Source organism: Ranitomeya variabilis, chromosome 7 (assembly GCF_051348905.1).
Source record: "Ranitomeya variabilis isolate aRanVar5 chromosome 7, aRanVar5.hap1, whole genome shotgun sequence".
NCBI lineage: Eukaryota > Metazoa > Chordata > Amphibia > Anura > Dendrobatidae > Ranitomeya > Ranitomeya variabilis.
In genome coordinates this window covers 241,556,105-241,583,448 of record NC_135238.1, presented here as the reverse complement: position 1 = coordinate 241,583,448, position 27,344 = coordinate 241,556,105, and the positions used below count along the sequence as shown (strand labels likewise).

The following is a 27,344-nucleotide window of genomic DNA, read 5'->3' as shown; positions in this document are numbered from 1 at the left end:
CACATCACACACGGGACACAATGTGACCAGGAGCCGCACATCACACACGGGACACAATGTGAGGAGGAGCCGCACATCACACACAGGACACAATATGACCAGGAGCCGCACATCACACACAGGACACAATGTGAGGAGGAGCCGCACATCACACACAGGACACAATGTGACCAGGAGCCGCACATTACATTACTGCAGGTAATGAAGCTGAACTGTTCAGCCCATTGATTACAGATGGAGCAGATCTTGGTGTCTCCTTTAATTACTGATTGCAATTAGTCTCTACTTGTCAAATTGACTCCAGAACTTTCCTCATCATCATTGATTACACATCCCAGTGTGCATGGAGGAGGGGATGGAGGGGGTAGGATAGGAACAGTAGGATAAGGTGAATATAATACCTGTGCGACCTCCTCAAAGTCGTCATGCCTCTTCTGCAGCGCCCGCGCCCGGTGGAGGGATTTGCCCACTCCGGTGTGTTTACTGAGGAAAGCTTCTCCGTGATTCTCAATCCAGTCCAGGACCTGCAGGGGCGAGAGAGAAGACGGTCAGAGGCGGCAGCCCTCGAGAGGCCAGAGAGAAGACGGTCAGAGGAGCAGGCCCTCGAGAGGCCAGAGAGAAGACAGTAAGAGGAGCAGGCCCTCGAGAGGCCAGAGAGAAGACAGTCAGAGGCGGCAGCCCTCAAGAAGCCAGAGAGAAGACTGTCAGGGCCGGTAGCCCTTGAAGAGCCAGAGAGAAGACAGTCATGGCCGGCAGCCCTTGAAGAGCCAGAGAGAAGACGGTCAGAGCCGGCAGCCCTCGAGAAGCCAGAGAGAAGACAGTCATGGCCGGCAGCCCTCGAGAAGCCAGAGAAGACTGTCAGGGCCAGCTGCCCTTGAAGAGCCAGAGAGAAGACGGTCAGAGCCGGCAGCCCTCGAGAAGCCAGAGAGAAGACTGTCAGAGCCGGCAACCCTCGAGAAGCCAGAGAGAAGACGGTCAGAGCCGGCAGCCCTTGAGAAGCCAGAGAGAAGACGGTCAAGGGCCAGTAGCCCTTGAAGAGCCAGAGAGAAGACGGTCAGGGCTGGCTGCCCTTGAAGAGCCAGAGAGAAGACGGTCAGGGCCGGCTGCCCTTGAAGAGCCAGAGAGAAGATAGTCAGGGCCGGCAGCCCTCGAGACGCCAGAGAGAAGACGGTCAGGGCCGGCTGCCCTTGAAGAGCAAGAGAGAAGACGGTCAGGGCCAGCAGCCCTTGAGGAGCCAGAGAGAAGACGGTCAGAGGAGCAGGCCCTCGAGAGGCCAGAGAGAAGACGGTCAGAGGAGCAGGCCCTCGAGAGGCCAGAGAGAAGACAGTCAGAGGCGGCAGCCCTCAAGAAGCCAGAGAGAAGACTGTCAGGGCCGGTAGCCCTTGAAGAGCCAGAGAGAAGACAGTCATGGCCGGCAGCCCTTGAAGAGCCAGAGAGAAGACGGTCAGAGCCGGCAGCCCTCGAGAAGCCAGAGAGAAGACAGTCATGGCCGGCAGCCCTCGAGAAGCCAGAGAAGACTGTCAGGGCCAGCTGCCCTTGAAGAGCCAGAGAGAAGACGGTCAGAGCCGGCAGCCCTCGAGAAGCCAGAGAGAAGACTGTCAGAGCCGGCAACCCTCGAGAAGCCAGAGAGAAGACGGTCAGAGCCGGCAGCCCTTGAGAAGCCAGAGAGAAGACGGTCAAGGGCCAGTAGCCCTTGAAGAGCCAGAGAGAAGACGGTCAGGGCTGGCTGCCCTTGAAGAGCCAGAGAGAAGATAGTCAGGGCCGGCAGCCCTCGAGACGCCAGAGAGAAGACGGTCAGGGCCGGCTGCCCTTGAAGAGCAAGAGAGAAGACGGTCAGGGCCAGCAGCCCTTGAGGAGCCAGAGAGAAGACGGTCAGGGCCGGCTGCCCTTGAAGAGCCAGAGAGAAGATAGTCAGGGCCGGCAGCCCTCGAGACGCCAGAGAGAAGACGGTCAGGGCCGGCTGCCCTTGAAGAGCAAGAGAGAAGACGGTCAGGGCCAGCAGCCCTTGAGGAGCCAGAGAGAAGACGGTCAGGGCCGGCTGCCCTTGAAGAGCCAGAGAGAAGACGGTCAGGGCCAGCAGCCCTTGAGGAGCCAGAGAGAAGACGGTCAGGGCCAGCAGCCCTTGAGGAGCCAGAGAGAAGACGGTCAGGGCCAGCAGCCCTTGAGGAGCCAGAGAGAAGACGGTCAGGGCCAGCAGCCCTTGAGGAGCCAGAGAGAAGACGGTCATGGCCAGCAGCCCTCAAGAAGCCAGAGAGAAGACAGTCAGGGCCAGCAGTTTTCGAGAAGCCAGAGAGCGGACGGTCAGGGCTGGCAGTTTTCGAGAAGCCAGAGAGAAGACGGTCAGGGCTGGCAGTTTTCGAGAAGCCAGAGAGAAGACGGTCAGGGGTGGCAGCCTTCGAGAAGCCAGAGAGAAAAGACAGTCAGGGCCAGCAGTTTTCAAGAAGCCAGAGAGAAGACAGTCAGGGCCAGCAGCTTTCGAGAACCCAGAGAGAAGATAGACAGGGCCGGCAGCCTTTGAAAAGTCAGAGAGAAGACAGTCAGGGCCAGCAGCCCAAGAGAAGCCAGAGAGAAGACGGTCAGGGCTGGCAGTTTTCGAGAAACCAGAGAGAAGACGGTCAGGAGTGGCAGCCTTTGAGAAGCCAGAGAGAAGACAGTCAGGGCCAGCAGCCTTCGAGAACCCAGAGAGAAGATAGACAGGGCCGGCAGCCTTTGAAAAGTCAGAGAGAAGACAGTCAGGGCCAGCAGCCCAAGAGAAGCCAGAGAGAAGACGGTCATGGCCAGCAGCCCTCAAGAAGCCAGAGAGAAGACAGTCAGGGCCAGCAGTTTTCGAGAAGCCAGAGAGAGGACGGTCAGGGCTGGCAGTTTTCGAGAAGCCAGAGAGAAGACGGTCAGGGCTGGCAGTTTTCGAGAAGCCAGAGAGAAGACGGTCAGGGGTGGCAGCCTTCGAGAAGCCAGAGAGAAAAGACAGTCAGGGCCGGCAGTTTTCAAGAAGCCAGAGAGAAGACAGTCAGGGCCAGCAGCCTTTGAGAAGCCAGAGAGAAGAAAGTCAGGGCCAGCAGCCATTGAGAAGCCAGAGAGAAGACGGTCAGGGGTGGCAGCTTTCGAGAAGCCAGAGAGAAGACAGTCAGGACCAGCAGCCTTTGAGAAGCCAGAGAGAAGAAAGTCAGGGCCAGCAGCCCTTGAGAAGCCAGAGAGAAAACGGTCAGGGCTGGCAGTTTTCGAGAAACCAGAGAGAAGACGGTCAGGAGTGGCAGCCTTTGAGAAGCTAGAGAGAAGACAGTCAGGGCCAGCAGCCTTCGAGAACCCAGAGAGAAGATAGACAGGGCCGGCAGCCTTTGAAAAGTCAGAGAGAAGACAGTCGGGGTCAGCAGCCCATGAGAAGCCAGAGAGAAGACGGTCATGGGTGGCAGCCTTCGAGAAGCCAGAGAGAAGACAGTCAGGACCAGCAGCCTTTGAGAAGCCAGAGAGAAGAAAGTCAGGGCCAGCAGCCTTTGAGAAGCCAGAGAGAAGAAAGTCAGGGCCAGCAGCCCTTGAGAAGCCAGAGAGAAGACGGTCAGGGGTGGCAGCTTTCGAGAAGCCAGAGAGAAGACAGTCAGGACCAGCAGCCTTTGAGAAGCCAGAGAGAAGAAAGTCAGGGCCGGCAGCCCTTCCGGAGCCATAGAGAAGACAGTCAGGACTGACAGCCCTCGGGGGTGAGAGAGAAGACGGTAAGGGCTCAGAGCCTTCGGTGGTGAGAGAAGACTGTCAGGACCGGCAACCCTCGGGGATGAGAGGAGACGGTCAGAGCCAGCAGCCCTCGGGGGGTGAGAGAGAAGACAGTCAGGGCCAGCGGCTACTGTGACTCAACGTAAGACTTACAATGCATTGTGGTCCAGCACATAATGCCAACACCGGGCTGCAAACTCTGCCGTCGCCAACACAGATGGACAGGACATCGTAATAGCCCGGCAGATGGAGGAGGGCGTCCTTATGTCTGGTCACAGTCACCAGCTCCTCAGCCTCCTCTACATGATAGATCTACAGCTGTGTTCAGCCTGCGCCTCCTGTTTCCTGACTAGAATACTAGTGCTGCATTGTACAGCCAGATATAAGAGCAGAGCAGAAATCCCAGGGGTGGGGGTGACAGGGCCGGTCACGTATACTGGGGCGGGTGAGAGGACAATCCAGCAATGGGGCGAATTCCTGATTTAACCGTTCAATGCCCATTTTATAACGTAACACTTATCCTGACGCTGCGGACATGGCCGGCGCTCGGACCGCTGCGAAGTCCTGACGGTATTTCTGCAGTTCGCTGTGGTCACACTCTTACTCCTCACAACTACTCGTGCGCTTGGGGCAGACGGCGGGTGGAGGGTTGGCGCACACAATGGACGGGGCAGTGCTATTCTGCACGGCTTTGTCTTATCACATGCGTCCTACTGAGGAACGGTTGTGGTTTACTGCGGAGCCTGATAATGGCCCCAAAAGACGGAACGTCGTCATTTGTCACCATGACAACAATTCCCATAAGTGGGAGGAGCCAGGGATCGAGGGGGACGGTTCTAGCTGGCGGGGAGAGGCGAGTGTCTGGACCGCCAATACTCACCATCCTCCCAAACTACAACTCCCTCCGCACACAGAAAGGTACAAAACAGGCAGCAAAAAGAACACCACAAAAAAGAAAAGTGACCAAAAGATAACAGAGAAATGCTGTGTCTGGGAGCTTGTGCTTCACTGCTCATCATTTGCCCATTGTCACTGAATGGAGTTTGCCAATATTTCTCCCTGCTGGGGGTTTGTTCCAAGTGCGTCCAGACTGCACAGTCTCCTGGGGAGAGCAGCCTGGAGTCAGACTGATACATTGTAACAACATCTGTGCTGACTGATGCCAGAGCAGCGGCGCCATCACCAGGGCATCGTTGGACCGTCCACAGTCTACTGTGTTCAGTCTGTATCCCAGCGCTTCATCTCACAGAGGATTGTCTAAGCTGGATACAAAGTGACAAACCTTCAGCTGTGAGTAGTCAGAACACTGGAGCAGGTGGGCTTCTGTCCACAACAAACTACACAGAGGTCGAGCAGGAAACTGGACATTATCCCAGCCGAGCCTCGTGCCCTCTGGGGGCCGCTTCCTTCTATGCGGGGCTTTACCTGTTGGACGTCCTGCTGAAAGACGCAGAGCTGGAGCCGCTGATGTAGACGCACTTTTCGGTGCTGCCAGATACTTTCCAAGCGCCGCTGATGATGGAGAACCTCGTGGACGACATCCAGGACCTGGTGAACGGCCTTGGAGTAGTTGGCGGTGGCGGTGAGAGATTCAGAGTTCCCCGGGCTGAGGGGACGCTGCAAAACATCCAGCAAAGCCTTCCCGTCCTGACTGACCTACGGAAGGAAGATGGAAATCAGATGGTTCTGCAGCGACACCTGCACAAGGAAGAGGAGGGGGACATCAAGGCGAGGAGGGTGACAACAAGAGGGGTAAAGGGGGCCCCCGCCCCAGGGACTGACGAGAAGGCAACCATGGCGGGGGCAAGCTGTCCTCACCTCTGCATAAGCCTGCGTCACCTCCTCGTACAGCGTCTGGTGATGATGGATCGCCATCTCCAGCCCCTGCATCTCAGAGGGGAGACCCCCATCATTGCACAGCTTACACCAGGTGTCCACCCCGGAAAGGAACTGCAACAAGTAACAGGCCTCATAATCAGGATGGGGACCGCAAATACACAAACACACAAACACACCAGCCCCATCAGTGCAAATACATGAAAAATGTGCAGCAAACGCACTGACCCCCACACTGCAAACACACAAGCCCCAACAGTGCAAATACACTGACCCCTACACTGCAAATACACCAGCCCCATCAATGCAAATAAACTGACCACCACACTGAAAACACACCAACCCCATCAGTGCAAATACACAAAGAATGTGCAGCAAACACACCAGCCCCATCAGTGTTAATACACCACCCCACAATGCAAACACACAGGCACCATCAGTGCAACCACACAAAAAATGTGCAGCAAACACACCAGCCCCATCAGTGCTAATAAACTGACCTCCATCACTGCAACACACCAGCCCCCATCAGTGAAAATATACAAAACACATGTAGCAAACACACCAGCCCCAATCAGTCCAAACACACAAAGAACGTGCAGCAAACACACCGATCCTAACAGAGCAAACACACCAGGCCCATTGCTACAAATAGGAATGGCCGCCACACTCATCCGCTCACCTGCTCAGCCTTCTGATGGAACACGGCAGACATGGCGAGGATTGTGCTCCTCTCGTCCAGCGCTGCCGCAAAGCTCTTCCATTCCTGATCCAGCTGTGTGGAGATCTGCTTGATCTGCTGCGATGCATAATGTCCGGCTTCTATCAGCCGGGAGGCCACGGACATGATGCGGTTGATGTTGACGTAGGCATTCTGCAACAACAAGAAGTAAGAGGTCATCACCGAGGGAAAGAGACAGAGCAGGCTGATAACAGTGAGCAATAGACGGTATGGTACTGAAATGAAACAGAAAAACTGGAGTAATGGTCCAAAAAATATCAATTTATTAATAAAAAAATACATGGGTCAAAACAAGGACTATAAAATCCACTGCACAAGTAAAGACTAGGTGACAAAGAGGGCAAAGAACAAAACCACCAGCACATCAACTTAGCTTAGAGTGAATATGGGAAGCATACACTGATAATCGAGATACCAATAATAAAGTGCCAATATATCCAGCAGTCCCAAAGATTACCGCATAATGTTATTAGGGGGTGTAAATATAAATATATCAAAATCAATTGAAAAGGCATAAGTACCCCAGAGTATAAAATGGAGACCACACTCCCCCTATTCACATCCATGCGCTGCCAAGAAGTAGACAAAAACCTGATCTATGATCTCACCCATACTGGTAGCACTAACATGAACCGGTGAAGCCCCTATGCGCGTTTCGCCTAGACTTCTTTGGGGGGCTATATCCAACTATATGCCAAACCACCTAACATACCCGTGGTTCCAGGTGAAGTCCATAACGTGACCTTATCCATTGTGCATGTCTGAGGCAGGGGGTGCTCTCGGCGTTTCTCCGGCAAACCATGTGGCACCGCGGGTAGGAGGAAATCCCCCGTGACGTCAATGACCTGCAAACGTCACATCCTGGGCGCCGTCGGCAACATGGCGATTCTCATTACATCACAGACATGCGCAGATCACTTTGTATCACCATGGAAATGAGTACACGCTGGTAACTACCGCGGGGGGACTAGGAAGCTATACATCAAAACCGCTGCAAATGCCACGATCCAAAATTTTAGAACAGACAGACAGGACCCAAAAGCTACATCTAAGGAAGAAAAATGAACAATTCCAAATCTCACATACATAATGGTTCCAATAATAGTGCTTCCAGTTATATGGCTGTGTTACCATGTGTTCTGCTCTAGTATTACTCTTCTTGTATAGTACTGCAAGCAGAGTAAATCTGTGATTGCAGCTCTGGAGGTGTATGGAGGGTAAGACACGACATAACAGCAGAATAGTGAGTGCAGCTCTGGAGGTGACCGGAGGAGAAGGCACGATGTAAGAGCAGAAAAGTGAATGCAGCTCTAGAGGTGTATGGAGGGTAAGACACGACGTAACAGCAGAATAGTGAGTGCAGCTCTGGAGGTGACCGGAGGATAAGGCACGATGTAACAGCAGAAGTGAGTGCAGCTCTGGAGGTGACTGGAGGATAAGGTATGATGTAATAGCAGAATAGTGAGCACAGCTCTGGAGGTGACTGGAGGGTAAGGTATGATGTAATAGCAGAATAGTGAGCACAGCTCTGGAGGTGACTGGAGGACAGGTGCCCACAATCAGTCACACCCTGCTAGGAGCAGCACCTGTCTTGTGAGCTCCAGCACTTCCAGCAGGAGGCCCAGAGTCGGCCTCTCTTCTCCCCAGGGAGAGGCAGGCTTCCTGGGAGGCCGGCATGGCTTCCCAGGCTTCTGTTCCCCGGTCTGTGCCGGCGGGGGACAGAGAGCAGCAGCAGCAACCGGCCCAAGAGGGACTGAGGAGGTCGGGACGGGTGAGGAGAACCATACCCACCTACTCCAACCCTGAGACGGCTCATCGTCCGCCCAGAGAGGAAGACAGGGGCACCCCAGGCCCCAGGAAGGAGAGCCCAGGAACATCCTGGGGGGAGAGGAGCTCCGGCGAGTCCACGAGTACCTTCTCCTCCTGAGTGCTCGCCATGCTACGTGAGTACGAGGACGCCGGCAAAGCACTGACCGGGCTGAAGGAGGAGCTGCGGGTGGCTCGGGTCCTGAACACCCGAGCCTCTAACAAGGAGAGACCCGCGACCTCCCAGAGGTTCAGAGCCCTCAGAGATGAGGTGGTCCGGTTAGTGCTCCTCCGGGAGGGGATTGAGAAAAGTGCAGGTCCCTTCCTGGAGAGGTTTAAGAACCAGCGGCAGTTCTCAGAAATGAAGGGGTTAAATACCTCAGGAGAGCCGCCAGCCGGCGTCCTAAGCGACGAGGAGGAGGAGGACGCCGATGTGGTTGTGACTGGAGTCCTACAAGCTGGAACCAGCCGGGAGAGTGAGTCGCAGAGCCGACAACAGGGAAGCGGCCTCCCGGCACGGCAGAGGACTCCAACAGCACAGGCTGGAGTGTCAGTGGAGGAAGAGGAGGAGGGCGGTCTGCTACAGGAGATCCGACAGCTGGAGTCTCCAGTGAACCTGGACCGCTTCTCCTTCGGTGAGGACGAGCCAGCAGAGGAAACAAAGAAGAGGAAGAAGAAAACGAAGGAGACCGCACGGGAGGTGGTGAGTTACAGATATGTACTGATGGATGATGTTACACCTACCACCTCCTGTGTAAACCCCACCAAACCTAAAGGCACGGGCTCTGCAGTGGGTACGGGTCATAGGCAAGGTGGGGAGAGGAGGAGGACATCCAGCGGTGCTGCCGTCTGTGCGAGAAACAGTGCAGGGGGCGAGGCTGTGGTGGTACTCATGGCGCCGGACATAGTGGACCCCGAGGAGTTTCCCTCTCTGCCCTCTGCGGCTAAGCCGGTTATCACCCGGGCTGAGGGGGGCGAGGCGATGTCCACGCCGTTGCGAAAGGGGGACGGTGTGGGCAGACTCCATCCCTGCTCACTACGGCTGAGCCGGCTGACGCCGGGGCTGTGGGGGGCAGGTCCGAGAAACATGGTGCGGCGAAAGGGGGGCGCACTGTTGTGACAGGGGCGCAGTGCGCCTCAACAGAGAAGAGGCACGCGGCTGCGATAGGGGAGCAGCAAGTCCAAAAAGAAATTTAAAAAGCAGGAAAAATCAGCTGCAGGGAACACTGGGCGCCCTGCTGCGACGGGAGGACAGAGTGCTCCAGCACCCAACTGTGACACCAGGACCCCGAAGTCTGTGGGTGCGGGGCAGGCGGCGCCCCCCAACAAGCAGCGGGCCCAGAATAACAAAATACAAACTGCTGCAGTAGGGGGGCAAGGAGCTCCAGAGACACAACAAAACACCAATGAAGGGAAAACGGGTGTGGTGCTGCACCCCTCCCCCGGTCCAGCAGGTGTGAGTGCAGAGAAGCCAGACACAAGTGAGGAAGGAATGGATGTTACTGTGGAAGGTGCAGAGAACACTGGGACAAATGGTGGTGACAATACTGGTAATAAAGTGATGGGAAGTGGTGAGGGGAATGATGGGAGTAGTGGTGGAGTGAATGGTGGGAGTAGTGGTGGAGTGAATGGTGGGAGTAGTGGTGGAGTGAATGATGGGAGTAGTGGTGGAGTGAATGATGGGAGTAGTGGTGGAGTGAATGATGGGAGTAGTAGTGGAGTGAATGGTGGGAGTAGTGGTGGAGTGAATGATGGGAGTAGTGACGTTGCCAATGATGGGAGTAGTGGTGGAGTGAATGAGGAGAGCATTACTGGTGTTGGTGGAGGGGAAGCAGGTAGTGGTCCCGCTGCCCCCCCAGCGGTGGCTTCAGCCCCAAGCTATTCAGGAGCTGTCACTGCTGGGGGTAGTAGTGCTCCCTTGTCTGGTGACCCTGAGGATGGTGACTTGCAGCAGCGCTTCCTGGACGCCCTGAGGAGAGGGGAGAGTTCCATCAATGTAGAGGGGAGGGAGGTTGATCTGTCTTTCTGGATAGAGAGACACGGTCTTTCCGCCTTCCGAGATAGAGGGGCAGAGACTGTCTGGTCTCTGCCGACAGCGGGGCAGAGGAGTAACCGTAGGAACGTGGCCCGTCTCCAGTGGGTAAGCAAGGATGCCTGTCCTGATCGGTCAAAGGTTGCTGAGCTCCTGCTGGGGATGGGCTTCGTGGCATATGACATCTTTGCCTTGATCCATCCCTTTGGGACCTCGTACTTCGATGTCAGCTTCGTGAGACCGGAGGGCCTTGAGCTTTTCTGGTCTCGCCATGAGCTGGCTCGGGGTCGCCCCGAATGGCAGGGTTTCCTTGCTGTAGCAATATCCCGCCAGAACTCGGTCAGGAGGGTGACCGTTTTGACCAGTAACGAGTCACTTTCCTGTGTCGACATCTCCACCTGGGTTGACCTGGGTTGGACGATACGGCGACATCGTCGGTATTCCCAAGAAGACCCTCGATGAGCATGGTATCTGGTCAGGAGCCTGGACCTTCATGGTGAAATTGAAGGTTTCAGGAAACACCGTTACCCATATCCCTTCCTCAACATTTTTGGGGAGGGACAGGATCTTGATTTTCTACCGGGGGCAGCCTAAGGTCTGTCACAGGTGCGGCAGCCCCACACACTTCAGTGCGCAGTGTACCACCCAGAAATGCGCACTGTGTGGGGACCTCGGCCATCTTGCTGCTACCTGTGGCAGGATTAGGTGTAACCTGTGTGGTGACCTCGGTCACCCGTTCAGTCGCTGTCCGCGTTCCTTTGCCAATGCGGTCCTGAAAGCAGCGAGTGCGGGACAGGCGAAAGCCGGGACTAATCTCGCCGGTGAAGGGACCAGTAGAGGCAAAGGAGGCAGGGAACCGGTGAGGAGCAGGCTGCCGCCATCCAATATCAGGCGGCAGGAGCAGCGCCATGGGAAAAGGGGGCAGGGAGTAATGACCCTAAACTCTGACCCGGGTGCTTCACTTGCAGCTGAGGATCCTAAAGACGGCGAATTGAGCGAGGAAGTCAAGAGACTTGAAAGGGAGGAGCAAAAGGACGCCATGTCTGCCCAGGAACCTTCATCCGGTGACAGTCTGGATGAGGGAGAGGGGGAGTGGTCACAGCAAAAGAAAAAGGGTAACAGGAAAACAACTAAGGATAAGAGGGGGTCCGGGCCTCGAGCCTCCTCCTCGGAGTGCGACCCCTCTGACTCCGTAGCCCTGATCCAGGTGCCATTGGAAGGTCCAGCCGCCCCCCCTCTGGTGGATCTCTCTAACCGGTTCCGGGCCCTCCAGGACTCCCCTCCAGAGGGGGGCGATGGGGACCCGGGGCCGGAGGTTGCGGACAAGGTTGTTGGGGCTCAGGAGGTCGCTGGGTCTTCTTCTCAGGGGGCAAATACAAAGCCTTCTGGGGGGGAAGGACTACCTCAGGACCACCAGACAAGGGCCAGAGTGTATGTAAGGAGAGAATGGATGAGTCTGTTTGTCTTAAGCGCACTAAAAACTCATCATTGTCAGAGGAAGAGGGTGAAACTGTTGGGGGTGGGAAGAAAAAGGCTATCTAATTCAATTAATCATGATGGCGGCACCCACCCCATTGACGCTGGCAACCATTAATGTTGCCAGCATAAAGTCAGATGTGGCAAGGTACACAGCCTTTCATTTTCTCGGCCAACTTGACGCCGACATTTTGTTTTTGCAGGAGACCAGGTTGACCGACCTATCAACCATGCATAAAGCAAGGCGGGAGTGGAGGCACGGGCCCTCCTACTGGTCTCTTGCGGCCGAGCCGTATAGCGGGGTGGCGGTCCTTTTTAAGACCGCAGCGGTTGAATGCAGACGATTGATCGAGTTAGAAATGGGGAGATGCTTGTTCTTAGATGTCTCCATTGGGGGACAGGAGCTTCGGCTCATTAACATCTACGGTCCCCAGTCCAAGTGGGACCGCAAGTGTCTCTTCATGAAGATCAAACCTTTCTTATCTTCGAGTCGGCAGGTGGTCTTTGGAGGGGATTTCAACAACGTCACGAGACCCTGTGATAGAGGAGGTTCCGGAGACCGGCTGGCTTATGATTGCGTCGCGCTAAATAGGATAGTAAGTGAGGCACGCCTGGTGGATGTCCACATCCGGCACAACACAGGCCACGCGGGGTTCACCTTTTTTAGAGGTAGTCAGTGCAGGTCTAGGTTAGACAGGTTTTATTTGAAGGAGGATGCCGTCTCCTCGCCGTTGTCGGTTGTGGAGGTGGAGTTCTCCGATCACTGTTTGATTATGTTTTCTCTGAGCGTTACAGAGACTCCTCGGATGGGAAGAGGTTATTGGAAGCTGAATTCGTCACTCCTTGAGGAAGAAGCTGTAAGACGGTCCTTTGAGGAATTTCTTCAGAGCCAGGTACCGCTGCTGGGCCTAAGTAACACTAAGTCTGAGTGGTGGGAGATGTTCAAACATCGGGTGGCGAGATTCTTCCGGCAACTCTCGAACCTCAGAAGCCTGAACAGGGATCGCCTGTATCAGAGCCTGAGGAGGAAACTCGAGCAACTTGTCTCGAGTGGGGGTAGCCGCGAGGCGATCTCCAGTGTGAAATCCTTGCTAAAGAGGTGTCAGTACGATAGGCACGCATCTTTGGTTTTTGAGAGGGACTACGGGAAGTACTACTCGCCCGACCCTTACAGAAGCTGCAAGATGTCAGTGAATAGTAAGATAGTGACAGGGCTGATGGACAGTACGGGATCCCTGAGAAGGTCCAGATCAGGGATCTTGGAGGTCGTCAGTTCATACTACTCGCACCTCTTGGGAAGGAAGGAACTGGATCGTGACAGGATGTCGGCTTTCCTGGCTGAAGCTGTTCCTGAGCCAGGGGCTGACCTCGCGCTGGGCGGTTTGGCAGAAGCGATCGAAGAAGAGGAAGTGAGACTGGCGATCGATGGGCTCCGACCCAAAAAAAATCGCCAGGTCCGGATGGCTTAACATCCGAGTTCTTTAAGACCTTTAGGGACTCTTTGGTCCCCCTCTTGACTCAGGTGTTTAATGAGTGTCTCTCCTCGGGCACTCTGCCGAGATCATTAAGGAGGTCGGCTTTGATCATTTTGTCAAAGGGTAAGGACCCGTCACGCATTGAGAATTGGCGTCCCATATCACTTCTCAATGTGGACAGGAAGGTTTTGGCTAAGATACTCTTCAACAGGCTGGTGAAGTTTGCACCGCGGCTCCTTTCGGAGGCCCAGCACTGTTGCGTTCCTGGCCGTAGCACTTTCAGTGCTGTTCTGGGTGTCCGAGAGGCCGTGGAGCGGGGCAGGGCGGGCCTTTGGAAGGGGTTCTTGCTGACCCTGGATCAGGCAAAAGCCTTTGATCGGGTCGACCACGAGTACCTCTGGTCCACTCTTTTGAGGTATGGTCTGCCTGGAGGGTTTGTGGACTGGCTTAAGACCTTGTATGCAGGGGCTGAGACTTTCCCTCTGGTAAACGGGTGGATTGGACAACCTTTCGGGGTGGGATCTGGTGTCCGCCAGGGCTGCCCTCTTAGTCCTTTGCTTTACGCGTTTGCGATCGATCCCTTCCTCAGAAGGGTTGATTGTGGACCGTTGGCGGGGGTGAGGATGGGCGGGTTGGCGCAAGAGGCTATCCTGAGGGTAGTGGCCTACGCGGACGACGTTACTGTCTTTGTTTCTTCGCAAGAGGAGGCGATGGTGGTGATGTCAGAAGTGGAGAGCTACTCGGAGGCATCCGGGTCCAAGGTCAACCAGGACAAGTGTGAGAGTCTCTGGCTGGGAGGCGGGGATCCCACGTTTGATCTTCCGGACACCCTCCCCGAACCCCAAGAACATGCCAAAGTCCTAGGCATCGAATTTGGCCAGGGTGATTACCCCACGAAAAACTGGGAAGGCAGAATCAAGGGTGTCGCCCAAAAAGTGGACCAATGGAAGGGTTGGTCTTTGACCCTGAGGGAAAGGGTTGACCTGTGCAAAGCTTTCCTGCTCCCCTTGTTAATCTACCTGGGCAGCGTCTGTGTCTTGCCGGAGCCTCTCTGGACACGGGTCTACAGTCTGTTCTTCCAGATGTTATGGGGGAATAGACTAAACCTAGTCAAACGGGAGGTCACTTATCGCACGAGGAGACTAGGGGGGTTGAATATGGTGAACCCCGTGGTGTTTCTAGTGAACACCTTTTTGAAAGTTAACGTGGCAAACCTCTGGAAAGAGAGGGCTCCTCCGTGGGTATTCTCCTGCAAAGGATGGTTTCAGCCTTTCTTCCAGGAATGGGAGACAGGGGGAAGATTGAAGGATCTTCGCACACCGCACGGGCATCTCCCGGCTTATGTTACCCCGGTTCTGAAAATGATGCGCCGGTGGGGTCTGGGAATGTGGGAAGTGAGGTCCCTCCCGAGGAAACTCCTCGACATGCGGGTCTTGCTTTCGCATTTTCAGAGACCATTGGTCCTCAGGGACTGCCCGAGTCGGGATCTAGAGGTTGGGTTAAGTTTGCTAAATTCTAGTAGGATCCCCAAGAAGTATTGGGACTTGACTTGGCGCTGCTTCCAAGGTAAGTTGTATGTGAGGGACAATTTGAAGCACAGGAGCTCCGTGGACAGGAATTGTCCCCGTGAGGATTGCGCTACCATGCTGGAAAGCATGGAGCACTTCCTGCTTCATTGTCCCTTTAATACAGAGGTGTACAACAGGGTGGGTGCTTCCATTGGTTGGCCGCGGCTGGCCACTCTGTCCTATGCCGAGTGGGCCTATGGAGCGTTCAGAGACCTTGGGAGAAGGGACCGAGCCACTTTATTCTTAGTCAGCGCAGTGGTCAGGTACTTCACGTGGAACGCACGAGTTTTAGTTACGACGCAGAGTAAAATCCTCCCTGTAGATGAAGTTTGTAGCAGCATCCTAGGTGCCCTGGTGAAGGTGCGTTCTCTGGAGTGCGAAAGACTGGGTGCCCGGAGGGCGGCCCATCTCTGGAGGGGTTTCTCTTTCGAGGTGCCTTAGTCCATTAACGCTCCTATATCCTGGTGGTGGGCTGATGTCTTTACACCCTAGATTTTTGTTTTGTATTTCTGTTCCTTGAATAGAAGGTTTGCAGGCATCGAACTTGAGCCTTGGGTGGTGAGTATGTAGGTTGTATTCTGTGATGTTGGTTTTTGTATATATTGTATATAGTGTATTGTATATATTGTATATAGTGTGTATAATAGAGGGTCTTAGTTAGGTTGGGTGGGGGGATTGGGGGTTCAACGGCGGTGATAAGAGACTGATCTGGCCTGGCCCAGGCCCCGCCTGGGGAAAAACTTTGGGGCCTGATCCTAGCTCAGATAATTCCTGAACTTTGTGGCCAGAGCTGGATCAGGGGTGGCGGGATAGTTAGAGTAGGTGTGTGTGTGTGTGTGTGTGTGTGTGTGTGTGTGTGTGTGTGTGTGTGTGTGTGTGTGTGTGTGTGTGTGTGTGTGTGTGTGTGTGTGTGTGTGTGTGTGTGTATATATATATATATAAAATTAAAAAAAATAAATAAATGAAAATATAATTTAAAAAAAAAAAAAAATAAATAAAAAAAAATAAAAAATTTTTGTACACTGTATTGTATTTAGGTTTGTTGTAGGGTGAATGTGGTGGTGTAAGGGGGGGCTGTAAGGTAAGGCAGTGGGACCGGTAGGGTTTTGTTGTGTTTGCGGTGTTGTATAGTGTTCGGTTTAGTATAATGTGTTTATAGTGTATATATTGTATATAATATTGTATATAGGACGGTGTGAATGTAGTTGGGGTTGTATATAGTAGTATGAATGAAGCTGGGCCGGGGGTCTTATATGATTTTATACTATTTATTATGTAAAATTTTTACAGGGGTATTCATGTAGTTATGAGTATTTTGTTTGTTGTCTTTTAGTTTTGCTTTGTTTATTTTTATTGGAATTTTTCTTTCTCGTCCCTGATTTGTAGGTCATGAACTTTCTCCATTTTGGTTCCATTTCTGGTTTATTTCTTTGTGATTTTTGTCGTTTGTTGTCGTCTGATTGGAGCTTTGTTCTTATGTTTTGTTCTGTGGTGTTTTATTTGTAATGTATCTTGGTTATTGTCATGTAAAGTATTTCTATTTTATTTAATAAAAGACCTGGAGGGTAAGGTATGATGTAATAGCAGAATAGTGAGCACTAGGGTTGAGCGACTTTCATTTTTTTACGGTCGAGTGGGGTTTTGTGAAACCCAACTTTGTCCAGAGTCGAGTCGAGTGCAGTCGGCCGATTATCGCTAAAAGTCGGGGATCGACCGAAACACGAAACCCAATGCAAGTCAATGGGGAAGCATAGTCGGCAGTGAGTGGAGGCCAGGAAAACACCTACAGTGCCCATTTTAATGCCAAAAACATCCATTCTTGTTTCTGAAGCTTGTCAATCTTAATTAACTTTATAATAATAGTTGGGCATTGGAACTTGGGGGTCATTTGGCAAATGTTGTTGGGGGTAGGGCTGCTTCAAGGTTTTAATGGGCCCAGGAAACGTGGACTACGTCACGGCGGTGGAGCAGGGAGAGGTAAGTATTTCAACGTTGCAAGTGCTGTGATCCTGAGCAAGCAGGGGGGGCCCACTCGTTCGCATTGGCACTGGCACAGGGCCCCTCAAAGTACAGCGGTGTGTTTGCATGGCGGGGGCGCCTCCCACCGGCAGCAACACTTTTGCGTACTCTGAGGGGCCCTGTGCCAGTGACGTCGCCAACGAGTATGCCCCCCCACCTGATGAAGGAACCTGCACTTTCATCTGCACCTTCCTCTTTGTCCCTGTGTAAGGTGGTATAGTATGCAGGAAGGGGAACCTGACTCTCAGCAGGGTCAGATTCTGGCTGTGTAGAGTGCAAGGGGAATGTAGTGGTCTGGGTCAATGTACCAGCAGACTCATCTAGCAGTGGCTGGGCAATGGGCAGGATGAGGAGGAAACAGATATAGGGCCAAAGAATAAAGTAGGCTAAATGCAGTTCAAAATTGGTAACAGGACTAAACAGGCGGCATTGCTTTGTTCAGTGGAGTAGCAAACCCAAGAGCAGCAAACACTTTTTCAAGGGCCCAACCACACCAGTAGGCCAAATGCAGTTTAATATCTGATACTATAGGCCAAAAGTCAGAAGGTAGAAGCTCAGCTGTATTCAGTTGAGGACAAACACCAGGCAGGGGCAGACACCGTTAGTAGGCCCTAAACACCATTTTTTTAAAACACAGCACTTAATGAGAGCCAGAAGGTAGAAGCTCAGCTGTATTCAGTTGAGGACAAACACCAGGGAGCAGCAAACAGAGGTATTAGGCCCCATCCAGCAATTAAAAAAAAAAAAAAAGCTTAATAAGAACCAGAAGGTAGTAGCTCAGCTTTATTCAGTTGAGGACAACACCAGGGAGGGGCAGACACCGTTAGTAGGCCCTAACCACCAATTTTTAAAAACACAGCACTTAATGATAGCCAAAAGGTTGAAGCTCAGCTTTATTCAGTTGAGGACAACACCAGGCAGGGGCAGACACCGTTAGTAGGCCGGAACCACCATTTTTTTAAAAAACAGCAGTTAATCAGAGCCAGAAGGTAGAAGCTCAGCTTTATTCAGTTGAGGACAACACCAGGCAGGGGCACACACCGTTAGTAGGCCGGAACCACCATTTTTTTAAAAAACAGCAGTTAATCAGAGCCAGAAGGTAGAAGCTCAGCTTTATTCAGTTGAGGACAACACCAGGCAGGGGCAGACACCGTTAGTAGGCCGGAACCACCATTTTTTTTTAAAAAACAGCAGTTAATCAGAGCCAGAAGGTAGAAGCTCAGCTTTATTCAGTTGAGGACAACACCAGGCAGGGGCAGACACCGTTAGTAGGCCGGAACCACCATTTTTTTTAAAAAAACAGCAGTTAATCAGAGCCAGAAGGTAGAAGCTCAGCTTTATTCAGTTGAGGACAACTTGAATTAGGGACTGCAGACAGACTTACCAGGCTGTCCCCTGTGTGGACCATGCATGCAATACATTAACCCATTGCGCCACAAAGGACACGTAACCTTCCATGGCCATGCCTTCCGCTCCATGTGTCTGTTGTCAGGTGTACCTTTGGACTCACAGATTGACAGAATGAAAGGACAATGTGGTCTTTAACATGCTGGTGGAGGGGTGGGATGGCTTTTCTCGCAAAAGAATTGTCAACTGGGTAGCTCATAGCGTGGTACAGCGTAGTCCATCATGGCTTTATTAATATTAAATAAAATAAAACAATAGGCTCTATGCACTGTAAAATAGGTTCCAGGGGTACACGGGCAGCAGTGGTCAGGTGAGTGGAGGCCTAGTGGAAGGAGGGACCGCAGACAGGCTTCGAAGGCCTAACACAATAAAATGGGCGGGCTGTAGGCACTTTATAATTGGTTCCAGGGGTACACGGGCAGCAGTGGTCTGGTCAGTGGAGGCCTAGTGGAAGGAGGGACCGCAGACAGTGGTCTGGTCAGTGGAGGCCTAGTGGAAGGAGGGACCGCAGACAGGCTTCGAAGGCCTAACACAATAAAATGGGCTGGCTGTAGGCACTTTATAATTGGTTCCAGGGGTACACGGGCAGCAGTGGTCTGGTCAGTGGAGGACTAGTGGAAGGAGGGACCGCAGACAGTGGTCTGGTCAGTGGAGGCCTAGTGGAAGGAGGGACCGCAGACAGGCTTCGAAGGCCTAACACAATAAAATGGGCGGGCTGTAGGCACTTTATAATTGGTTCCAGGGGTACACGGGCAGCAGTGGTCTGGTCAGTGGAGGCCTAGTGGAAGGAGGGACCGCAGACAGGCTTCGAAGGCCTAACACAATAAAATGGGCGGGCTGTAGGCACTTTATAATTGGTTCCAGGGGTACACGGGCAGCAGTGGTCTGGTCAGTGGAGGCCTAGTGGAAGAAGGGACCGCAGACAGTGGTCTGGTCAGTGGAGGCCTAGTGGAAGGAGGGACCGCAGACAGGCTTCGAAGGCCTAACACAATAAAATGGGCTGGCTGTAGGCACTTTATAATTGGTTCCAGGGGTACACGGGCAGCAGTGGTCTGGTCAGTGGAGGCCTAGTGGAAGGAGGGACCGCAGACAGGCTTCGAAGGCCTAACACAATAAAATGGGCTGGCTGTAGGCACTTTATAATTGGTTCGTTCCAGGGGTACACGGGCAGCAGTGGTCTGGTCAGTGGAGGCCTAGTGGAAGGAGGGACCGCAGACAGGCTTCGAAGGCCTAACACAATATAATGGGCTGGCTGTAGGCACTTTATAATTGGTTCCAGGGGTACACGGGCAGCAGTGGTCTGGTCAGTGAAGGCCTAGTGGAAGGAGGGACCGCAGACAGGCTTCGATGGCCTAACACAATAAAATGGGCTGGCTGTAGGCACTTTATAATTGGTTCCAGGGGTACACGGGCAGCAGTGGTCTGGTCAGTGGAGGCCTAGTGGAAGGAGGGACCGCAGACAGTGGTCTGGTCAGTGGAGGCCTAGTGGAAGGAGGGACCGCAGACAGGCTTCGAAGGCCTAACACAATAAAATGGGCTGGCTGTAGGCACTTTATAATTGGTTCCAGGGGTACACGGGCAGCAGTGGTCTGGTCAGTGGAGGCCTAGTGGAAGGAGGGACCGCAGACAGGCTTCGAAGGCCTAACACAATAAAATGGGCTGGCTGTAGGCACTTTATAATTGGTTCCAGGGGTACACGGGCAGCAGTGGTCTGGTCAGTGGAGGCCTAGTGGAAGGAGGGACCGCAGACAGTGGTCTGGTCAGTGGAGGCCTAGTGGAAGGAGGGACCGCAGACAGGCTTCGAAGGCCTAACACAATAAAATGGGCGGGCTGTAGGCACTTTATAATTGGTTCCAGGGGTACACGGGCAGCAGTGGTCTGGTCAGTGGAGGCCTAGTGGAAGGAGGGACCGCAGACAGTGGTCTGGTCAGTGGAGGCCTAGTGGAAGGAGGGACCGCAGACAGGCTTCGAAGGCCTAACACAATAAAATGGGCTGGCTGTAGGCACTTTATAATTGGTTCCAGGGGTACACGGGCAGCAGTGGTCTGGTCAGTGGAGGCCTAGTGGAAGGAGGGACCGCAGACAGGCTTCGAAGGCCTAACACAATAAAATGGGCTGGCTGTAGGCACTTTATAATTGGTTCCAGGGGTACACGGGCAGCAGTGGTCTGGTCAACGGAGGCCGATTGTAATGAGTGTCTGCCAGTTAGTAGTCAAAAACAACAATTAAATGTGAATGTCTCGCATTAAAACAAAACAAAAACACTAAAGGGTGCAATCATTAGGTTCAGGGGTGGGATCCTCTGCGTTGTTTCAGACCTACTAATTTAGCGCAAAGTATTTACTGTGGTAAATAGAGGACACTGCCCCTGACTATGTTAAGTACCATCATACATGTCAACACAATGGTATTGTCAGTGGCAGGTTTGGAAGGATGTCAGCGCATAGACTAAACATTGGTGGAAGTGTGAGAGATAACTGTGGAAGTGGTAGAGCAATGTTTGACCTGGGGGTGGGTGAACTCTCTTGTGGCCGGCGGTACAGGCCCAGGGCCCCTCATGTTACAACAGTGTGTCTGACGTTGGGTGCGCACCACCACCGCCAGAGACACTTTATTGTACTATGAGGGACCCAGTAGCAATGCCGTCGACCAAAAGCGAGCACACCCACCTCTTCAGACAAACAGCAGTCTCACGGGTGCTTGCGCCAAGTCGCGATACCACGGCCCCGTGTGGGGAGTTTGGCCATTTAGGGAGGTGTAAACATGTTGTATGCTGGACAATCAGCTGCAGAAAATTAGACATTAGAAAAGTAATTCACAGTAGTCCACAGGCAAGAGCTTTTCATAGGAAAGCTAGGTGTCGGCCGGGCAAGGTGGGGCAAAAGATTTCGAAATCCAGTTGTGGTTCATTTTAATGAATGTTAGATCGTCAACATTTTGGGTAGCCAGACGAGTCCTTTTTTCGGTTAATATTGAACCTGCAGCACTGAATACTCTTTCTGATAGGACACTTGCTGCCGGGCAAGCAAGCTCCTGCAATGCATATTCTGCCAATTCTGGCCAGGTGTCTAATTTTGATGCCCAGTAATCAAATGGGAATGACGGTTGAGGGATAACATCGATAAGGGATGAAAAATAGTTAGTAACCATACTGGACAAATGTTGTCGCCTGTCACTTTCAATTGATGCAGCAGTACCTGTCCTGTCTGCGGTCATAGGAAAATCACTCCACAACCTGGTCAGAAAACCCCTCTGTCCAACGCCACTTCTGATGTGTGCACCCCTAACACTCCTAGTCTGCTGCCCCCTGGAGCTCGTGTGAGAACGATCACGTGCGCTGTGTGCTGGGAATGCCTGAAGCAAACGGTCAACAAGAGTTGATTGTTTGGTTGCTAATATTAGTTCCAAGTTCTCATGTGGCATAATATTTTGCAATTTGCCTTTATAGCGTGGATCAAGGAGGCAGGCCAACCAGTAATCGTCATCGTTCATCATTTTCGTAATGCGTGTGTCCCTTTTTAGGATACGTAAGGCATAATCCGCCATGTGGGCCAAAGTTCCAGTTGTCAAATCTCCGGTTGTGATTGGTTGAGGGGCAGTTGCAGGCAAATCTACGTCACTTGTGTCCCTCAAAAAACCAGAACCCGGCCGTGACACGCAACCAATTTCCAGTGCCCCCGGGAAAGGTTCCGCATTAAAAATATACTCATCCCCATCATCCTCCTCGTCCTCCACCTCCTCTTCGCCCGCTACCTCGTCCTGTACACTGCCCTGACCAGACAATGGCTGACTGTCATCAAGGCTTTCCTCTTCCTCTGGTGCAGACGCCTGCTCCTTTATGTGCGTCAAACTTTGCATCAGCAGACGCATTAGGGGGATGCTCATGCTTATTACGGCGTTGTCTGCACTAACCAGCCGTGTGCATTCCTCAAAACACTGAAGGACTTGACACATGTCTTGTATCTTCGACCACTGCACACCTGACAACTCCATGTCTGCCATCCTTCTGCCTGCCCGTGTATGTGTATCCTCCCACAAAAACATAACAGCCCGCCTCTGTTGGCACAGTCTCTGAAGCATGTGCAGTGTTGAGTTCCACCTTGTTGCAACGTCTATGATTAGGCGATGCTGGGGAAGGTTCAAAGACCGCTGATAGGTCTGCATACGGCTGGAGTGTACAGGCGAACGTCGGATATGTGAGCAAAGTCCACGCACTTTGAGGAGCAGGTCGGAGAACCCAGGATAAGTTTTCAATAAGCACTGCACCACCAGGTTTAAGGTGTGAGCCAGGCAAGGAATGTGTTTCAGTTGGGAAAGGGAGATGGCAGCCATGAAATTCCTTCCGTTATCACTCACTACTCACTACCTTGCCTGCCTCAAGATCTACTGTGCCCAGCCACGACTGCGTTTCTTGTTGCAAGAACTCGGACAGAACTTCCGCGGTGTGTCTGTTGTCGCCCAAACACTTCATAGCCAATACAGCCTGCTGACGCTTGCCAGTAGCTGGCCCATAATGGGACAACTGGTGTGCAACAGTGTCATCTGCCGATGGAGTGGTTGGCCGACTGCGGTCTGTGGAAGAGCTGTAGCTTCTGCAGGAGGAGGAGGAGGAGGAGGAGGAGGGGGGGTGCGAACGCCTACAGCCAACTGTTTCCTAGACCGTGGGCTAGGCACAACTGTCCCGAAATTGATGTCCCCTGTGATGGACACATAACGTCCCTGGCCATGCCTACTGGTCCATGCATCTGTAGTCAGGTGCACCTTTGTACTCACAGATTGCCTGAGTGCATGGACGATGCGCTGTTTAACATGCTGGTGCAGGGCTGGGATGGCTTTTCTGGAAAAAAAGTGTAGACTGGGTAGCTCGTATCGTGGTTCAGCGTACTCCATCAGGGCTTTGAAAGCTTCGCTTTCAACTAACCGGTAGGGCATCATCTCTAACGAGATTAGTCTAGCTATGTGGGCGTTAAAACCCTGTGTACGCGGATGCGAGGATAAGTACTTCCTTTTTCTAACCAGAGTCTCATGTAGGGTGAGCTGGACTGGAGAGCTGGAGATCGTGGAACTTTCGGGTGTGCCGGTGTACATGGCAGACAGAGACGGTTGGAGACGGTATTGTTTCCGCCGGTGCCCTAGATGCAATATTTCCTCCTACAAAACTGGTGATTCCCTGACCCTGACTGCTTTTGGCTGGCAAAGAAACCTGCACAGATACTGCCGGTGGTGCGGAAAATGGTGGCCTTACAGTGACGGAAGGGATGTTGCGTTGCTGACTAGCTTCATTGGCCGAGGGTGCTACAACCTTAAGGGACGTTTGGTAGTTAGTCCAGGCTTGAAAATGCATGGTGGTTAAGTGTCTATGCATGCAACTAGTATTTAGACTTTTCAGATTCTGACCTCTGCTTAAGCTAGTTGAACATTTTTGACAGATGACTTTGCGCTGATCAATTGGATGTTGTTTAAAAAAATGCCAGACTGCACTCTTCCTAGCATCGGATCCCTTTTCAGGGATTGCAGACTGAGCTTTAACCGGATGGCCACGCTGTCCTCCAACAGGTTTTGGCTTTGACACGCGTTTTGGGCCAGATACGGGCCCGGCAGATGGAACCTGTTGTGATGTTGATGCCTGCTGCGGCCCCTCCTCGACCTCCGCTTCTGAACTACTGCCGCCTGCACCCTGTTCCCCCAATGGCTGCCAATCGGGGTCAACAACTGGGTCATCTATTACCTCCTCTTCGAGCTCGTGTGCAACTTCGTCTGTGTCACTGTGTCGGTCGGTGGTATAGCGTTCGTGGCGGGGCAACATAGTCTCATCAGGGTCTGATTGTGGATCAGTACCCTGAGAGGGCAATGTGGTGGTCTGAGTCAAAGGAGCAGCATAGTACTCTGGCTGTGGCTGTGCATCAGTGCACTCCATGTCAGAATCTACTTGTAATGGGCATGGCCTGTTAAGTGTTTCACTTTCTAAGCCAGGGACGGTATGTGTAAAGAGCTCCATGGAGTTACCCGTTGTGTCGCCTGCTGCATCCTTCTCTCTTGTTGTAGTTTTTGCTGAAGAGGACAAGGAAGCGACTTGTCCCTGACCGTGAACATCCACAAGCGACGCGCTGCTTTTACATTTACCAGTTTCAGAAGAGGAGGCAAAAGAGCTAGAGGCTGAGTCTGCAATGTAAGCCAAAACTTGCTGTTGCTGCTCCGCCTTTAAAAGCGGTTTTCCTACTCCCAGAAAAGAGAGCGTTCGAGGCCTTGTGTAGCCAGACGACGAAACTGGCTCCACAGTTCCAGACTTAGGTGGAATATTTTTATCCCCACGACCACCTGATGCTCCACTACCACTACCATCATTACCAGCTGACAATGAACGCCCACGGCCACGACGACCTCTTGCACCAGACTTCCTCATTGTTTTAAAAACTTAACCTAAGTAACTTTATTTGTTGCTGTCAAACAACTTACACGGTGAGCTATAACTTCAGTATGATTTCAATATCCCTTAACAGGTTGGTGAGACCACAAGGAAAATCAGGCACAATGTTACACTCTGTTTTCTGTGGCACCAAATCACAGAGATGCCACACACGCAGGACTGTCACTCAAGCACAAATGTCAATATTAATCTCCCACTGTTTTATTTTTTTTTTCTTTTTCAGGGAGACTTTAGAAACCAAATAATAAAAAATAAATAGGCTTTCTATGGCCCACTGAGTGAGGGAGACTTTAGAAACCAAATAATAAAAATAAATAGGCTTTCTATGGCCCACTGAGTGAGAGATGGCACACACAGGAGTCAGGACTCAGAGTGGCACACAAGCAGAAAGGGCAATATTAATCTCCCACTGTTTTAACTTTTTTTTTTTTTTTTCAGGTAGATTTTAGAACCCAAATCAAGCAAAAAAATAAATAGGCTTTCTATGGCCCACTGAGTGAGAGATGGCACACACAGGAGTCAGGAGTGGCACACAAGCCCTGAGGCCAATATTTTTCTCCCACTGATTGATGTAGTGATTTTTTTTCAGGTAGATTTTAGAACCCAAATCAAGCAAAAAAATAAATAGGCTTTCTATGGCCCACTGAGTGAGAGATGGCACACACAGGAGTCAGGAGTGGCACACAAGCCCTGAGGCCAATATTTTTCTCCCACTGATTGATGTAGTGATTTTTTTTCAGGTAGATTTTAGAACCCAAATCAAGCAAAAAAATTAATAGGCTTTCTATGGCCCACTGAGTGAGAGATGGCACACACAGGAGTCAGGAGTGGCACACAAGCAGAAAGGGCAATATTAATCTCCCACTGTTTGAATTTTTTTTTTTTTTTTTTTTTCAGGGAGACTTTAGAAACCAAATAAAAAAAAAAAAAAAAGGCTTTCTATGGCCCACTGAGTGAGAGATGGCACACACAGGAGTCAGGAGTGGCACACAAGCCCTGAGGCCAATATTTTTCTCCCACTGATTGATGTAGTGATTTTTTTTCAGGTAGATTTTAGAACCCAAATCAAGCAAAAAAATTAATAGGCTTTCTATGGCCCACTGAGTGAGAGATGGCGCACACACAGGGATAGCACTCTAGCAGAAATGCCAATCTTAATCTCCCACAAAAAAAAAACAAAAAAAAAAACAGGGACTGTCCTACAATTACTATCTCCCTGCAGTAATCTCAGCCAGGTATGGCAGGCAGCAATAAGGGGTGGACTGATGCACAAATTAAATAAAAAGTGTGGACAAACAAAAAAGATAGCTGTGCAGAAAGGAAGGAACAAGAGGATTTGTGCTTTGAAAAAAGCAGTTGGTTTGCACAGCGTCGTACACACACAGGCACAGCAACGCAGCTATCAGGGTCAGGGAGCCTTCTAGGGCAGCCCAATGAGCGACAGCGCTGAGGAAAAAAAAATATAGCTTCCACTGTCCCTGCAAACAAAAGGTGGTGTTGGACAGTGGAAATCGCTACAGCACAAGCGGTTTGCAGCTTTATGTACCCTGCCTATCACTGTCCCTGCTTCTGAAGAAGCGGCAGCAACCTCTCCCTACGCTCAGATCAGCAGCAGTAAGATGGCGGTCGGCGGGAACGCCCCTTTATAGCCCCTGTGACGCCGCAGAAAGCAAGCCAATCACTGCAATGCCCTTCTCTAAGATGGTGGGGACTGAGATCTATGTCATCACGCTGCCCACACTCTGCGTCCACCTTCATTGGCTGAGAAATGGCGCTTTTAGCGTCATTGAAACGCGACTTTGGCGCGAAAGTCGCGTACCGCATGGCCGATGCAACGCTGGGATCGGCTCGGTTTCATGAGACGCCGACTTTGCCAAAAGTCGGCGACTTTTGAAAATGAACGACCCGTTTCGCTCAACCCTAGTGAGCACAGATCTGGAGGTGACTGGAAGACAGGTGCCCACAATCAGTCACACCCTGCTAGGAGCAGCACCTGTCTTGTGAGCTCCAGCACTTCCAGCAGGAGGCCCAGAGTCGGCCTCTCTTCTTCCCAGGGAGAGGCAGGCTTCCTGGGAGGCCGGCATGGCTTCCCAGGCTTCTGTTCCCCGGTCTGTGCCGGCGGGGGACAGAGAGCAGCAGCAGCAACCGGCCCAAGAGGGACTGAGGAGGTCGGGACGGGTGAGGAGAACCATACCCACCTACTCCAACCCTGAGACGGCTCATCGTCCGCCCAGAGAGGAAGACAGGGGCACCCCAGGCCCCAGGAAGGAGAGCCCAGGAACATCCTGGGGGAAGAGGAGCTCCGGCGAGTCCACGAGTACCTTCTCCTCCCGAGTGGTCGCCATGCTACGTGAGTACGAGGACGCCGGCAAAGCACTGACCGGGCTGAAGGAGGAGCTGCGGGTGGCTCGGGTCCTGAACACCCGAGCCTCTAACAAGGAGAGACCCGCGACCTCCCAGAGGTTCAGAGCCCTCAGAGATGAGGTGGTCCGGTTAGTGCTCCTCCGGGAGGGGATTGAGAAAAGTGCAGGTCCCTTCCTGGAGAGGTTTAAGAACCAGCGGCGGTTCTCAGAAATGAAGGGGTTAAATACCTCAGGAGAACCGCCAGCCGGCGTCCTAAGCGACGAGGAGGAGGACGCCGATGTGGTTGTGACTGGAGTCCTACAAGCTGGAACCAGCCGGGAGAGTGAGTCGCAGAGCCAACAACAGGGAAGCGGCCTCCCGGCACGGCAGAGGACTCCGACAGCACAGGCTGGAGTGTCAGCGGAGGAAGAGGAGGAGGGCGGTCTGCTACAGGAGATCCAACAGCTGGAGTCTCCAGTGAACCTGGACCGCTTCTCCTTTGGTGAGG

General features: G+C 52.5%; 1 protein-coding gene across 5 annotated transcripts in view; it reads right to left on the bottom strand.

The window, feature by feature from the left end:
* The window catches only part of KALRN (kalirin RhoGEF kinase), a 396,845-nt gene that overhangs the window by 280,713 nt on the left and 88,788 nt on the right, over nucleotides 1-27,344 (bottom strand). For all 5 annotated transcript variants that reach the window (XM_077273324.1, XM_077273330.1, XM_077273322.1 and 2 more), the window contains exons 7-10: nucleotides 6,224-6,415; nucleotides 5,524-5,655; nucleotides 5,131-5,361; nucleotides 402-524 (exon numbers count right to left, since the gene is read on the bottom strand). In XM_077273324.1, coding sequence (XP_077129439.1) covers nucleotides 402-524; nucleotides 5,131-5,361; nucleotides 5,524-5,655; nucleotides 6,224-6,415 — 678 coding nt within the window. The remainder of the gene's footprint in view (nucleotides 1-401; nucleotides 525-5,130; nucleotides 5,362-5,523; nucleotides 5,656-6,223; nucleotides 6,416-27,344) is intronic.